The sequence below is a fragment of the Rhinopithecus roxellana genome, chromosome 14 (assembly GCF_007565055.1).
Source record: "Rhinopithecus roxellana isolate Shanxi Qingling chromosome 14, ASM756505v1, whole genome shotgun sequence".
In the NCBI taxonomy this organism is placed as follows: domain Eukaryota; kingdom Metazoa; phylum Chordata; class Mammalia; order Primates; family Cercopithecidae; genus Rhinopithecus; species Rhinopithecus roxellana.
Window position 1 is genome coordinate 33,455,702 of NC_044562.1, and position 17,062 is coordinate 33,472,763.

The following is a 17,062-nucleotide window of genomic DNA, read 5'->3' on the forward strand; positions in this document are numbered from 1 at the left end:
AAGCCTATCATTTGTGGGATTATTGGGCTTCTGAGGGTCAGTGCATGGCAGATTGAGGACAATACAGCACTTGCTGTCCTCCAAGGCTACACTCAGCCGAACACCTGGGAGTTCTGTAGATCTGCCAATCTCATTTCAGGGACAGGACTTTCATGTGTTCATGCAAAACATGCTGTCCCTCCTCAAAACAGTATGCTCTGATGAAGTCTACATAGCACATATACTGTGCCTGTATGAAATAGATTTGTAAAGTACATGACTCATTTAGTTCTTTCTCTCCTTAGCCTGTGAAACTAATTTCTTCCTTGAGATATTCAGATTTAGGTGAAACAGGGTTAGAGAAGCACAAATAATCCTGCTACATTCAAACCAAGTCAAAAAGTATCAGAAGATCTAAAGGACCAAGTTGATTTAAACTTTTCCTGGCATGACAAAAAGACAGATGTTTCCAAAAAGAAATTCCCCAAACTGCCAGACAGGGGCTGCTGACAGAGCCATACTTACTGAGCTGATTCATATTGCTGGGAGGATCTGATGAGAGTAATGAAGATTTCAGAGATCAAAGTTTCTACTCTGTGGTTCTAAGAATGTCTCAGTTTTGTCCAAGTCACAAACAATCCCTAGGCTTTAACTATCTAACCAGAAACTATGATGTCATCCTCTGTTGGGGTTACTTTAAATGGGTACCTGTATGTCAAGTTTGATGCAAGTGTGTATAGTATTGACAGGATGGCCTACAAGCCCAAAGTAAAGCACTCCTTTCTCTCCTCAGCTAAATGAATGATGTTCTACCCTGCAGATCCATTTTCAATCAATGGATAATAATTAGCAGCAATTCACAGAGAAATGAGTCATTTATGCCTTTAATGTTACATGTACAAAATAGTGTATTAGCGACCACTTAAGAGGGTGCTGAAGACAGGTGATTGGGCACCAAGTAGTCTGTACGCCAAGCAAAGAGGAACTGGAACTCAAGGCAAGAATGAGGACAAGAAAAAAAGAGAATAAGGGCTTTGTTATTTTCGTATTTAGTAAAGGAGACATCATCCAGAAAGATGAAAGCTGACTTAGGTAGAAATGTGAAAGATTAAAAAGTTACCTAAGTGTTTTAATATAACGAAACTTTCTCTCTTTGAGGCTTGCAAGTAGAGAATTGTAAAGTGATATAATTCTAACTATTATAGTAAATTTCTCAGTTTTTGAGTTTTTAAAGGTTTACTGATATGGCAGAGACTGGGCCAAAAGAAGGTCTTTTCTTCATGAGACCACCATCATAACTCACTGCTTAAAAGGAGTATGAAGGGAAATTGTGCTCCCCTTCCCACCCCACTTAAAGAAAACCACCTATATATAGAGCCAGAGTAATGTGGTAACTAAGAGGCCTCAACTAAAAAGAGAAGTGAGTCCGTCGTTACCCATGGTTTTCCTAACCCAGCTGCTTGTTGGGAGGAAGCAAATGCTATTGCTTGCTCAACATCAGTTGTGACAGCTGTTGGAGGATCAGGCAAAGGAGGACTCTGGAAAGGGTTAAGAAACTCATCAATAACGGTGCCATGGTTCCACGAGACACTAATCACATCACAAGGGCTGCAATTGTCAACAATATACTAGGTCAAGAGGATAACTACTTTCCAGAAACTTCAAAGCATGTATGTAATATACAAAGATCAGTAAGACCATAGAAGAAATAATACACCAACCAGAAAATAACAATGACTCTTTATAAACTTGTATGGGGTCTAAATTATCCCTTGTAATATATATGTGTGTATTCATTCCACAGAGAATCAGGTGATCCGCCTTCGGGTAACCTGCTGGGAATTTCTTGAGCTTCTGGCTCCCCTTGAATGGCTGCATCCAACTTGTTTTGTTAGAACTCCCAGCATCACAGCGATGGCAGCTCTCTTAGATTCCCCATACATCCATGACCTATATCATGTCCAACTGTAAACAAGAACAACACACTTAGAAAGGAACCAGGACAATTTCATACCACTGTTTCTCTGGTGAGAGAGGGTTTAATGAAAATGACTCTCCACATTGGAAGACATGCATGTACTTGCTCATTTATTCACCGCTCACTATTTTAGGAGTTAAACATCCAGGTATCCACTCATTTTAGTAATGAGAATATCTCTAAAAAAGGTTGACATCATAGTATGTAGTGTTTGTTGGACAGTTGTCATATGAAGCTTAAAGGTGGGAAGTTTCTAAACATTAAGGATAGATATAAAAGACAATATTTACTGCACAGCTTCTCAGGCATCAATAACATGGTGTTAATGGGGTCCAGAAATCCTCAACTGCCTTTCGGTCTATTTTGTTTACATTAAGTTAATTGAGAACATTTAAGAAGTAGCCTTTTTAAAGGCTGTTTTTATTTGTCAACCCACACAAACTGCATGTTGTATTACTTATTTTTGGCTAAGAGCAATTTCAATGAATTACAACATTTTGCTACTAATGGAATAGCCTCCCTAGTTCTTTTTCAGCCCTTCAAGGGAGAGGATTAATCTGAATGAACAATATAGCTGACACCATGAAACACAGGAATTTCCATTACGAAATTACCTATCTGATTAAATGTATAATGGCAATTAATAATGGTGTAGGGAGCTTCTGGTGTATTGAAAATTAAAACACAAATGAGCAATAAGTCTATAATAATCAGCCTTTGTGGCTGTATTTATAGCTCAGGCGACTTCGATCACAGAACACCAGGTGCATATTAAAAGTACTTACTAAATCGTCCACATCACCACCTTCTTCAAACACAGCTGCTGTGTCTCCACTTGGTTTGTCTTTGGGGGCCAGGAACTGTAAATAGAAAGTCAGTTATCATACCAAAATGGTATTTTTGCCCCTTTGAAGGAGGGAACAATCTGCTAGCATTGCCACAGGGAAACCTAAGGCAGCCTGCTTAGCAAAGTCTCACTGCAAACCGCCCAAAAGAAACATCATCCTGGTGTACGTTCCTTTATTTGGCTTTGGGTGAGAGGCCCAGTTTTGAGGTTCAAGTAGTCGATACTAACTTATCACTAGAGAAAGTGCTCATGAAGAGGGAGGAAATGACATGGCTTGTCAAGACAGTGACTATGTGTAGGGTCCTATATAAGCATGGTGGACATCTGCTATTTCCAGTTCTGCTTCCACAGGAAATAAGTTGGCTTGCTAAGGTTAAGAAAATAACCAACCATCCCAAACTAGTATGCTCTTTTGAAAGGAGCATGAGAATCAAGTCGAAATTAGAATAATCTCAAGTTGAATGATGAAGAATCAGGGGAAAAAAAAAATTACAATAATCTATTCTTAAATTCCACTGTGGGCAAAAGCAGTACAAGGGGGACTTCTTATGAGAAATGGATGAGAAAACCGTTCAGCATCACTGTTCAAGATGTGGAGCTTCTGAAAGGCAGATACATAATAAGACAGCAAAGTCCAGGAAGTGAAGTCTGTGAGGATCTAGGAATGACACTCAGATTTTAAAAGGGTAGTCAGGTGAGTGCCCTTGAAACTTATCTGAACACTCTTTTTCCATCCTGTCCCTCCAAGGGATAGCAGTGGGGAGCCTTTTCCTTCAAGGCATGTGGCAGCTGCCTCTAAGAACTGGGTTCTAGCAATGCGTATCTATCCCAATACGAGAAGGTGATCTTCTGGTAGCATGGCTGCCTGTAGGAGTGAGTGTTTTAGAGGGGGCAGTGGAAGGTGGGACCCTTCTACTTTTCATTTGGGGGCCAGACACAGTAAATAGAGTCAGTGATGGTACCACAACTGGCTGGCCCCGAGAGGCATTCTGGCATTCCTCAGGGTGAGAGTGCATGGAGCAGGCACGCGGTAAGCGAACCTTTCAGTCCACTCATGCTCTCCTGTAGTTGTTTCCACCCAAGAGGAAAAAGTATAGTTATACTTTCCTCACTCTCTCAACATGAAAAAATGGTAAGAACTGCCATTCTCTACATTCCTGTTATTTTTATGGTACAATGGACACAATGATGACCTCTGAAACCTAAGACCTATAAATAAACTAAAATATGTCTCTTTAAAAATTCAAACCAAAGTCAACCATGAAATATGAGGCTGCATGCAGCAAGTTTCAGGAAGCAAGAAAGCTCTGCCTGTCCTTCCATTCCTCATATACAAAAACACACACAGGTAACAAAGTGGTAACAGTGGAGGTCATGTCTGCCTTAAGGTACAGGGCCTTCGTCAGCACCATGTTAAGTATATCTACCGTGGTCATACTGTGCCAACAGTCCTATGTTAACTTATTCTTTAATTGCAGTGTGAAGGGGGCTTTGCAGGTTGGTAGGGAGTGGGAATTTGAGATTTTAGAATCACATATTTAGAATAATTAACAATTATGTACAAACAGCACATAATTGTTTGTTGACTCAACCACTCTCTTGGACTTTGTTTTCCCTCAGTTAAAACCACCTCACTATTCATTAACTTCTTTTTTGACTGAGCGAATAAGGAATTTATCTTCTTTTAAGGACATTTGTGGATCTTTCCATAGTCCTTTGTTGACCCTAAACTGGGCCATGTGCAAGACTGAGAATCAATGATGTAAGGGACAGAAAATCCCAGCAATGGGGGCAGACAATCTGTAAGGAAGCTTCTGTTTCATTCATTCTATTTATTCTGGGTGATTATGAATAAAGATATCTGAGAGCCAAATACAGATAAATGAATAAAAAATCTATACATTCACTGGCATATGATTTATGTGTAAAGGTTAAATCAACTGTACTTTATCCTAGATACTGAAATTGGTTTTAATTTGGGGTTTTCTGGGTTATTATCATACTTTTTATGTTGTACCTCTCCTCTCCTATTCATTATCATCAACCCCTGCGGGATTTTTGTGATATCAGGACTATATGGCTACAGGATAAGACTTATCCAGTTGAGGCAAGAGAATAAAAAGCAGAGCTGCATCCGGCCATAAATCTCTGTGGGGCCACAAATGACCAGTATCTTCCAAACATCTGAAAAACTCCATGGGCTCAATGGTTCTGTAGTCCACTACACCTTGTATGACCCCTTACTTAAGGACTTATTGATGAATCTAGAAAATCCCTGATGTGTTCTGGCACTCAGCCAAATTTAGAATTTGTGATTCTAAAATCTCAAATTCCCACTCCCTACCAACCTGCAAAGCACCCTTCACACTGCAATTAAAGAATAAGTTAACATAGGACTGTTGGCACAGTATGACCACGGTAGATATACTTAAGCAAAAATGGTATATATCTGAGACTCGGCCAAATTCCTAGGAAGAAAGGAGCAGCAGCAAAAATCCTAGATTTTCATCAAGTGCTAAGTATCGTCTGCAACTGATTTGCCTGACAGATCTGCTTCACATTTCTGTGTAAGCAAATTATGTTTAAAAGCTGGTCTGCCATCCATTATCCTTCCCAATGCCCCAGGCAAGGCTGATCTCTTCCACATATCACTCCTCATCATCAGTGTTTGCAACTGTAAGTAATTCCAGCCAGTGTAGTGACAGGGAAGCAAGATAGAGCAGAGAACTCAATGACTGGCCTGCTTTCTCAATAAAAGCAAGAGATTCTCAGAATCTCTTCTGCAGAAAGGGGTAGGAGTCAACTCTCATCTTTTTTCATGTGTTCCTTCCCTCTGCAACATGCTGAGAGAGTAGAGAACAGATAGAAAGGGCACGTGTGTGACATATTCCTTCTTCCTCAAACCACCATCCCTTACCCGGGGTTACCATTAAAGTGGTTCCTTACCTGGAGAACTTTATTAAATGGATAACCTACTACTTTTCAAGTACACTGAAATATAATCCTGGCCACAAGCAGAGAAATGAAATCAATAACCTCTATATAGAAACTGCCAGTCCTATCCCCCCGTAAGACTAAAAAACTATCATCTTGTGCTCAGACCCTTACCAACCCCCAAAGTAAAAACACATGACTTCCACTGGGTTGTTTCCAACACCATCAGGTGATTTCAAAGGACTACTCACAATCTAGATGTGTAAAAAAGCATCAAAAGTCAGTTTGCATGTACTTTGCCTAAAATGACATATATTTGGGTTTCATTAATGCCACTAGTAGCTTAATGGATGCTATAAACACTAATATGGTTCAAGAGAGAAATCCTGTAGCCTAGTGTGGAGAACACAACCCTGTCAGTTTCTCAGGAACCCTAGGCAAGCCACCTGACCTTTTCATAACTAATTTCCCTCAAAAATAAAATGTGACTACTACTACTTACCATACCTATCTTAGGGGTTGTATGAGTCTCAGATAAAATAAAGTAAGAAAAAAGTATTTACGGTGTTGTAAGTTTTATGTTCTAATTCCTAGGAATACACTTAACATATGTCCACCAAGTGATACGTACAAGAATATCCACAGCATCTTTATTCATAAAGCCAAAGGATAAACAAGCAAATGTCCATCGTTAGGAGAATGGATGAATAAATTGTGGTAAAACCATAAAAGGGACACTACATAGCTATAATCACATACTTGATGAAAAAAGGCATGATTCCAATTATATGAAGGTCAAAAACAGGCCAGACGACTCTCAAGTGACAGAAGTCAGAACAGTGGTTCCCTCGAGGGATGGGGCTTCTGACTGGGAAGGTACCAGGGAGCCTTATGGGGTGATGGAAATGTTCTATTATTTTGATCTGGGTGGTGAGCACCCAGGTATATGAATGTGTAAGAATTCATCAAGTTGCACAGTTAAGATCTGTGCATTTACTATACACATGTTCTACCTCAATAAAAAATTCAGTATCATATCTTAAATGTATCAAGTCTTAAATAAATAATGGGTAACACTGTGATATTTTCATTATTACTTTTCTTGTACTAGCAAACTACACCAGAGAGTCAAGGCAGAAAATGAAAGCAGAAAAGAGCAAAGAAAAATGTCATAGGGTCCAACAGGGGCCAGCAGTTTGACAAAACTGCTCTCAAGAAATGGTTCTCAACCTTTGTCTTCAATCCTTCACTAAGCTTTGGAGAATTCCTGTGCACTCTCACACACAGAACTGGATGTACTCTTGACAGAGGGAGCATGGGCATCCTTTCTCTAGGTAGATGTGGTCAGTGGCATTGTAAGTTGAAGGCGTGAAGAGCTGGCACCCTGGTGTGGTGATAAGGTGACTGTAGTGGGCATCTGGGGGTCTGGATTCCAGTCAATGCTGCTGGCCACTAGCTTGCAGTGAGGCACTGAGCCAGAAAACTTTACCTCTCTAGACAGGGGTGTTGGTCAAACGGCCACATTGCTATCTATTAATGTCTGTGATACTAAGGTGGAAAATCCATAAATGTCAATAATAAAGAAGGATAAATTAGGCAATTACAAGAAAAACAAGTGCTAAAATAATAATAATTTTTTTTCATAGAGCTATCATATAGCTTACATCAAATAATTATTTAGACATAGCTCGGCCTCTTGGAATCTGGTAAAAAAAAAATAATAATAATGATCCCAATGCCATGGAGATAAATCCTCTTCCTTCACTGCTTTCTCAATACTAAAGGATAATGAAGGACTAGGGCAGTGTTAGAACTAGATTCCAGGCCAGTGACTTACTGCGAGCTCTCAGACACACCACTCAACCTCCTCTACCCACTACAGAGCCGGGAGAACTGACAGATGAAGGGCATACAAAGGCCATACAAAGATTCTACCAAACAGCAAATGCTAATGCCGTATCTCATCATACAAACTAGAAACAGAAAAAGTGGATGAACTGACAGCTTATAACGATAATAAAAATGAACATTAAAGAATGATAATATTTATGCCTAGGTTTCAAAATGACATGAGAGGTACCAGGAAACTTAAAAGAAAGTGACTGTCTAAACTTACGCCATGGAAAAACTTTCTATTTCTGTAGCAGAGCTGAATTCCTTCTATTTCTCAAAGGATCATACAATCCACATATTTCTAGAACACACTGGAGGATAACAGCTCTTAAGATGTTATACAAATGTAAAGTTGTAATTTAATTTTCACTTAAAATGAACATCCCTGGATAATTACTTCCTTTCAAATGTCAACATTTAATAGCAAGAATTTGACAGCTTGCTAACTTTAAATAACTTACGGGAAATACCTCAAAAGAATTTAAATGGACTGTGAGGATTGCTCTTTAACCTCACTGATTATAGTCAAGTTTCCTTAAATGATTATTTGGGAAGTGACCAAATTGAACATTTGAAGGCAATATAAATGAATATTTCAGTGCATGGTCAAAAGGGATTGTACTTCTCTCACTTGGCTAAGAGAAACAGCTAAAGCATGTCTCTTCTATTAAAACCACAAGGAATCAGCTTCCTTGAGCCAGAATCTTCCTCCGCAATTCTCCCCATTATCATCTACAGGTATACTCTTTTTTCTACACTTCTCTCCCAAAATCAACAGATGCCATTTAAACGCATTTTCAGGCCAGGAATGGCTGGTATTACATGCCTGTAATCCCAGCACTTTGGGAAGCCAAGGTGGGCAGATCACTTGAGGTCAAGAGTTTGAGAACAGCCTTGCCAACATGGTAAAACCCCGTCTCTACTAAAAATACAAAAATTAGCCAGGTAGGGTGGTGAGCACTTGTAATCCCAGCTACTTGGGAGGCTGAGGCACAACTGCTTGAACCCGGGAGGCAGAGGTTGCAGTGAGCTGAGACCATGCCACTACACTCCAACTTGGGCAACAGAGCGAGACTCTGTCTCTAAATAAATAAATAAAAGCATTTTTAATACAAAAGATCAAGTTTTCACTCTGGAAAACAAAATAAAGGGTTCATGTGATATTAAAGCAAACACAAAAGCATAATCTCACAGTCAGGCACGATATAGTGACGGGGGGGGGGGTACTCACCACTACACTAACAAGAACTGACAGACATAATACAGTGCACACTGAAGGTGAGTCAAAATTACAGGGTCTACTCTATGACTTTCCAGGTTATTCTAACCACCACCTGGTTCTAGGTCCAGAAAGTCATCTGTTGAAATGAAGCAGACAGGGACTACTGTATTTTAGAAATGACTGGTCCAAGGTTCCACTTATAAAATTTAATCCACTTGAAAATGAAGGTCTGGTGTGGTGCACAGGAACATGCATTTTAATCCTCTTGCTACCTCCGTGAGCTCAAAGTGTAACCTTTACCTTTCTGGGGCTTGGCTTCCCAGTGGTAACAGGGATGGTAGTTCTTGCTCTTGGTAATTCTTAGCAGATAACTGTGAGGATCACAGAGATAATACTGGGCTCTTTGGTTCGGGAATTGAATACAAGTAAAATTCTACTACTCTTATTTTCTACCATTATCTAGATATGATGTATGTAGTGTTCTAGGTACACACCATACAAAAACAGTTCTTTAGAAGTGAAAGAGTTATATAAATACCTCGCATACATACTACATTGGCTGAAACACTGATAAATGTGGGAGAAAAAAAAAGGAAATGGCATTTTCTAGATGTGAAAGAGAGTCTGCTAGGTGAATGTGCAATGTACTTCTTTTGGAGGCTATGAGATAATATATATCAAAGTGCTTAGCACAGAGCTGGTACTCAATACATTTTTGTTGAATTTCCTAACTTCTTATCTGCCATGACAGTGAAGTTCAGTTTTGCTGGTAGTACTGGAAGCATACTCTCTGTGCCTTGACTATCGAAACACTATGCTCTAAAGAAAGAAGAGGCCAGTCAGAGCCAGGCAACCCATGGCTGAAGTAGAAGAGATTCTCTCCACTTGTTTTTTATGATGTTCTCTCTATTCAAAGATGGTGACGTTTTGAGAGTTTTTTTTTTTTTTTCTTTTTTGGAGACTGAGTTTTGCTCTTGTTGCCCAGGCTGGAGTGCAATAGCGCGATCTCGGTTTACCCCAACCTCCGCCTCCCGGGTTCAAGCGATTCTCCTGCTCCAGAAGAGTTGTCTTAAACTACAACTGACATTAGTTCTGGTGATACCAGAATTATCTAAGTACACCACCTTATACCTACCCGGTCATTAACTGAAATTTCTCTCTACAGCTTCATCATCAGACATTAAAATTCCTCATGCTTAGGCTCAGTGCCTTTACATTTCAAGGAAGACATCCTATTTGCATTATAGAATAAGCCTTGCACAATTTGCAAGTGCATCATCCGTTTTCAGATTTCTTTCCTGTCTAATACTCTGGGTTAACTTTGGCTAAGATGTGCTGCTGGGAGGAAATACAAGCTTTTTTAGGTCACGGCTCCTCACTTCTTCCAAAAACTCTAATATGTACCCAATTGTCACCTGGATAACAAATTTTCTTAATGTAATAACAACAAAAAATATTTTTCCTGATTTACTTGTTTAGCAAAAATTGATAGGTCTTCACGCCATGTGACAATTAATATTATGTGTCAACTTGGCTAGGGTATGGTCCCCAGTTGTTCCATCAAACACTACTCTAGATGTTGCTGTGAGGGTATTTTGTAGATGTGATTAACATTTACAATTAGCTGATTTTAAGCAAAGATTACTCTTAATAATATTTGTAGGTCTCATCCAATCAAGTGAAGGCCTTAAGAGCAAAAGCTGAGGTTTCTGCTTCAGGACTGTAACATAGAAATCCTGCCTGAGTTTCCAGCCTGCTAGCCTGGTCCTACAAATTTCAGACTTGCCAACCCTACAATCACATGAGCCAATTTCTTAAATTCAGCTAATAAATCTCTCTCTCTCTCTCTCTCTATGTGTGTGTATGTGCACACACACACACGCACACATGTATGCTCTCTTGGTTCTATTTCTCTGGAGAACCTTGACTGAAATAGCCCAGTTCAAGGAGGAGATATTATCAAACACTGTATAAAGTGACAAATAGAAATAAAACCAAACAGTTAAATGGCATACTCAAGCCCATGGTGCTCAGTACTGACTGTGGCAGAGGGTACAGACACCATGGAATCCCTTCTGAGATATAATCACCACCTTACAGTATGCTTTGAAAAGTCCAGGATCCTACTGCCTGAAAGTAGGGACGGCATCTTTTTTTTTTTTTTTTTTTTTTAACAAGAATCTTTTGCTAGGCAAAGTGCTTAATAAAAATTCTTGTATATTTTAATTTATCTTTCAAACCATACTATGGTTTCTGCCAAATGCCTTACTTAGTTGAAAATTGAAGATATTTAAATTTTGGCCTGAATTTAGCCTTCCGATTAACATTTCCAGCTTTGCGTCTGTCACTTCCCTAACAGGTTCCTATTCACCAGCCACAGACCAAGCTCTCCCTTAGTGTGTATGGTTATTTTCTGAGTCTCTGTTGTTTCCCTCTGCTCCATTTTAACTGCCTGAGCTTCTAGAGGACAGGGGTGCTGTCTTATCATCCAGCACAGTGCCTAGCGCATTGTAGAAGCTTAGTAACTGAGAGCTGTCAGTGCCAGCAGGACTACATCAGTCAGTGACTGTAACTGAAACTGAATGTTATGAAGTACATACTTCTGAGCTATTCAACTTAATTCATTAAAATTTCATCACAATCTTGAGGTACAATGAAGGATTACTGAACTAAATAACTACATGTATTTGACTCATGGCTGAATCAGATTCAATACACACCTAAGAAGGAGGCCTAGGCCTAACAATGTGTGTGAATAAAAAGTTCATGGGGATTGCACGGGGTCTTTCACTGAAAATACCTGGACGTCCCTTATGCTAGAATACTAGTGTTTCTCTATTCACTTATAATACAATCACTGGAGGAGTTTTAAAATGCAAACAAACCAGCTGTGCTCAGGACCCATCTCAGACTAACAGAACGTCTAGAGTAATTCTAATTTTTAATCAGTATTAACAAAAACAGCAACAAAAAGAGGGAGGGAGGGAAGGAGGGCTCACCAAGTGACTGATGTGTGGCCTGGGTGGGAATCACTGTGGATTTCATAGCCTTTACCAGGGCTAAGGCTAAGTTTGCGCACTATGGAGTTCAACAGCATGCTGTAGAGGTACTGAAGCTGGGATTACAGATAAGTTCCAGAAATATAACCACAGCCTACAGGAAACTGAGTAAGATTATAATTTCTCCCATGAGGATGCTGTGATTGAAGCAATTTACATACTGAATACAAAATGAGTACATTCATTTAGTTACCCATAAAATTTAACTTCTTCGAGGGCATCAAGAAAATAAAGTCCACTATAATAATTCAACTGAAGACAAAGAGTTACCCCTCAATACCTTTTTGGCTTCGTCAGCTGTGACAGAACTTCCAGAGGCTTCCTCTTTGGTGATCAGAGTAATTCCATCTAAAAAGTAATTCAGAGTAACATCTAAACTCAAAGAAACAACCCCAATCCCATTTTCCTTTCCACACCTCCTCCCACCTTTGAGTTGGAGATTTCTTTTTTTTTTAAATAGAGATGGGGTCCCACTATGTTGCCCAGGCTGGTCTCGAACTCCTGGGCTCAAGTGATCCTCCCAAGGAACAAAAGTAGGTCCTTGAATAATGTTGTTTCATTAAAACATTGATGAGAAAAAAAAGGGTTTCATTATGTGTCATTTTGCTTAAAGTCAGAATTTTCAAGAACCTATGGACAATGTTAAGGGAGGACTTACTGTAGCACATAGCAGAAGTTCAATAAATAAATGATAATTAAATGATCGTATGCTTTTGTTCAAACCATCAGGTGCCCAATATGGAACTATGCATACATTTTGTCTTGTGGCCATGTTACTGGCTATTGATAGAGTGGCCAGAGGACTAGGGAGGAAGAAAACATGGTCTTCACCAAGGGGCATGTCTATCATTTAGGATAGTTCATCAATTTTAGCTCAGTAAGAGCAAACCAAGGGTAGAAAATCTACTCTTTAGTTTGCTCTTCTTCTTAAGATATTTTCCTATATCAAATGGCTGATACCTGACATACTGTCTGAAAAGCATATGTATTTAACATCCATTTGTACCTATGAATGGCCTTGGTCATCTGTATTCTGTCAGTGGCATATAAGCTATCAGAAAATATGGATTTTGCATATGTCCTGTAAGTTTCTTTTCAGCAAATATGCTATAGGCATTCAATAAATACCAAAACCAATCTCCTTCATTTACTGGGTCAACAGCAGAGACACAAAAGTGATCTGAGTAAGCACCCTTCACTACCCATTCCAATTCCTTTTGTTCTCCAGTGCAGAAGTAAAAGGGCTGAAAAATTAACTGTCAGAAAAACGGTTACCTGTGTGATGAAGAGTTACCCATTAGAAGGTGGATAGATAGGTATGCAACTCTTTTTATAGAGAATTTGCACACAAAGAGAGATTGAAACAAATTTTGCATCTCTAGTATAAGTGAAAAGTTTCTCTGTCTCATAAACATCATCATATTCATAATATGTATTTTAAACAAGAAATATCTTATACTTGGGTTCTAAGAGAAAATCAGGTCATGTTCTAAAAAAGGTGGGGCAAAGGGCATGAAAAAAAGCAAAGATCAAGCTTAACATTGAAAGAATGTGTGCTGTCTTCTTTCTGGGTTTAATTGGCATTAGTTGCTGTGCAAGTGAGGAACTGAATGGTTTTGGTGCATGAAGATGCTGGTTCGCTGAAATGGAAAGTCCAAGAACACGGTAACTGAAAAGTAGCAGGGAGATAAAATCTGGGTGAGGTCAACCAAAGGGCTGTGGATCCAGCAGGAGTGAAATGGCCTAAGGATCTGAGAAACGGGATAATGTTCACCCACACAGCTGCTCCATTCAACAAACAGAAAGGCACAGCCCTGAAATAGGTCACACTGAGTAAAGAGTCTAAGATGGAACTTACATGTTTATTTATTATTTATCACTTTGTACTTATGCTTATTAAGGGAGAGTTTCAGTTAACTGAACACTGAGCATTTCCCAAAGCCATGTAGAAAGTCATCATGTTTCCCACGTAACTCATTATACAATATAGTTTATATTTAGAATTTATATGTATATTTAGAATAAAATAGCCTAAGTATTTGCAGAAAAAGACAAATGACAACTTACCCTGAACAACAATTTCCCAGAAATGATTTAACTGTTTAATTTCCACTTTCTCTCGAAGGGCTTTCAGGAAGTTGTTAAAGCGTTGCTCTTCTGAAAACTGTGGTAGCAAGTTGGGGTAGAGGAGGCGGCAAGTCAGAGCAAACACAAAAACAAATTCAGCCCCAGACCAAACAAAGTACTGTATATTCTGAATCACCTTACTTATTAGAAAAAAATGAAATGTTTTTCTTTGGTACATGGGAAGCTGGCATTCCAAACTGAGGTGTGTTCACTGGGGACCAGAAATCCTTCCATCTGTGGAAGGTACAGAGCTTCCCAGAGTCAGTTTTTTTGTGGTGGCCTAGCCCTTTGTTCTTAACATTCAATGTAGAAAATCTCAAACAAAAACAGAGAACAATTTTGTGAGTGCTCACACACTCATAACCCAGCTTCCATAATTATTAACTCAAGCTGGGCATGGTGGTTCATGCCTGTAATCCCAGCACTCTGGGAGGACAAGGTGGACGGATAACCTGCGGTCAGGAGTTCAAGACTGGCCTGGCCAACATGGTGAAACCCCGTCTCTACTAAAAATACAAAAATTAGCTGGGCGTGGTGGCAAGTGCCTGTAATCCCAGCTACCCGGGAGGCTGAGGCAGGAGAATCACTTGAGCCTGGGAAGCAGAAGTTGCAGTGAGCCAAGATCCATCACTGCACACCAGACTGGGCGACAAGAGCCAGATTCTGTCTCAAGGAAAAAAAAAAAAAAGAAAAGACAAACAGAAAAAATAATAATCTCTCCATTAAGATTGAATGATATGTCACTGAAATCTCTTCTGCTCCTCTTCTCTCTCTCTTATTTTTTTTAAGAAATACAATGTGACCTGGTATTTTTAAGGACACTGGGTGGCAACCATGCACAGAGGTGTTGTAAGACACCCCATCTAGCCTGGGTAGTGCTTTAAAAAAAAAATACACTTTCACTATCTCTCTCCATCTAACCAAATCTTTCTCTACCCAACAGAATCATCTGCAGGCTTGTCCTGACTCTACTTTTCCAAAATTTGTCTTTATCTGAAGAGTATTCAGGTTATCTACTTCTGAACCTTTTATTGTAATCTAATTTTAATGAATTTTCTATTTTCTTGTCACTCTTTGTAAACTTCTAAATTATGTAAGCATTAATTCATTCATACGTTCAGCAAATATTTAATAAGTACCCACACAAGAACATACACTACAACTGTGCCCACTTTAAAAATATACTTTCTAATTTAAACTTGCTCACTTCTTACCTAGAGATACAAAAGCCTATACAAAATTTGGAAAATGTTTAGAAATATTCTCTAAAAATTCCTAATAAAACAATCAAACAGACAAAACCCACATAAAAGGCATGGGAGGAACTTAACGCTCAGCGTTCTTTTTTTTCCTGACATTTAGATCCCTACACCTGTCTTCGTAAAATCTTTCTCAATAATTATACCAATATATATTTTCCATCCATTTCCCTAAAATACCCTTTCCTTTACAATTATGAGCAGGCCACCAGAGGTTATAGTGGAAATTTCCTTGGTTCCCTAAATAGGAACAGAAAGCAAAGGCCAGGGCTTCAGTAAAATAAAAAGCCAACTTTCAGGGATAAAACATCCTACCTACTCATCTTTATTCCACCTCAGAAATGACAGTGATAGTAACATGAGTTTAAGTCATTTCTAGTTCCATTGGCATACACTGCTATTCACATTGAGAATGATAATTTCCACGGCCCAGGCTCATTTCCGGGATGCCATATGCCTCTTTCCCTGTGATAGTGGCTAACTGTTTCGGAAGAAAAGAGATGCAAGGATAACAATACCTTAATGGCTTCTTCCCGGAAGGCTCGGATGCAGTCCATGCTCTTCATAAAATATGGTGTTTCGTTGGTATCCAAAAACTGTTCGATGTGATTTATGAGCTGGTTACTCGCTAAAACATAAGACAACACATTTTCTTAGATTTGAGTGATGCTTGAGAGAGGGTATGCTTCTGTGTTTGTGCCTGTAAGCATGTATTATAGTTCACAAGACTCATGGTCAGCAAGTACAATTGCCATACTTCTTTTAGGAGAGAGAGGAGATGCAAAATCCTGATTTCAAAACTCTATATTTGAGAAGTCTGAATAATACCTATCGATATTTGTCAATAAATTAATTTCTAAAATGCTGAGAATTACACTTGAAATACTCCTTTTTGGGATGTCAGAACCTAGGTTGTAGATGTTTTTAAAATTGTTATTGTTATTTTATTTTTCCCCCAGAATTTAGGGGCCATTTGGATAATTCAAAACTGCCTTTCCTATTGTAGTCACAGAAAACAGAACCTCTAGTCCCTCCCCTAATTCTACTCAGGATAACTGTCGAACAGTGCTGGGCAGTGAAAAATAACGAGCCAGGGACACCCCATCTTCTACCAATCCAAGGTTAAATTAGGAAAGATCAGCCCCAGTCTTAACAAAATATCCCTTTTGAATGAGAAATCATTACTGTCTATCTTATGCCCTTAGCTGGACCTGAATATTCTCCCTATTGCTCACCACTCCAAAAGCCACAAATACTTAATAAACAGTAACTGTCAGCAAGCAATATCATAAATGCTACAGAAGGAGAAAATGCATTCACAGTGTTATCATTTCCAAAGTAGGTTACAACTTATAAAGAAACAAAAAATTATTCAGTATGAAAAGCAGAGGAAAACGGAAATCTGAAAGTCACGAGGAAGCTTAATTTGCTGTGCAGATCAAAACTGACCCTTAAGATCTGTGTGGAAGAACAAATCAGGGAGATGTGGGTATTCATGCCTAAAGGCTCCCTCTCCTGTGTCCCCTCAAACCATTCACTAGCTGTGGCTGTTTGACAATTTATGCTGAATGTTCAAGATATTCTATGACTGCGTGTTTCCCCAAATCACAGCCTCCTGTGAGCATTCTAGCAGCTACGTGTGTGTGCACAGTGCTAAAGAAAACTACTTTCAAGCTTTACCAATAAAGACCCCAGGCCACTAACTCTGTGAATCACAGTGACCTGAACATTACTCAACGCCTTCCTTATTAAAAACATGAAATT

The 17,062-nt window shown here is 39.1% G+C and overlaps 1 protein-coding gene across 1 annotated transcript in view; it reads right to left on the reverse strand.

Annotated features, from left to right (window-relative positions):
* Positions 1-846: 846 nt before the first annotated feature.
* The window catches only part of XRCC5 (X-ray repair cross complementing 5), a 98,805-nt gene continuing 82,589 nt past the window's right edge, over positions 847-17,062 (reverse strand). Inside the window, exons 17-21 of the mRNA XM_010362320.2 lie at positions 15,817-15,926; positions 13,980-14,076; positions 12,193-12,260; positions 2,743-2,817; positions 847-1,944 (exon numbers count right to left, since the gene is read on the reverse strand). Coding sequence (XP_010360622.1) covers positions 1,930-1,944; positions 2,743-2,817; positions 12,193-12,260; positions 13,980-14,076; positions 15,817-15,926 — 365 coding nt within the window. The 3' untranslated portion in view covers positions 847-1,929. The remainder of the gene's footprint in view (positions 1,945-2,742; positions 2,818-12,192; positions 12,261-13,979; positions 14,077-15,816; positions 15,927-17,062) is intronic.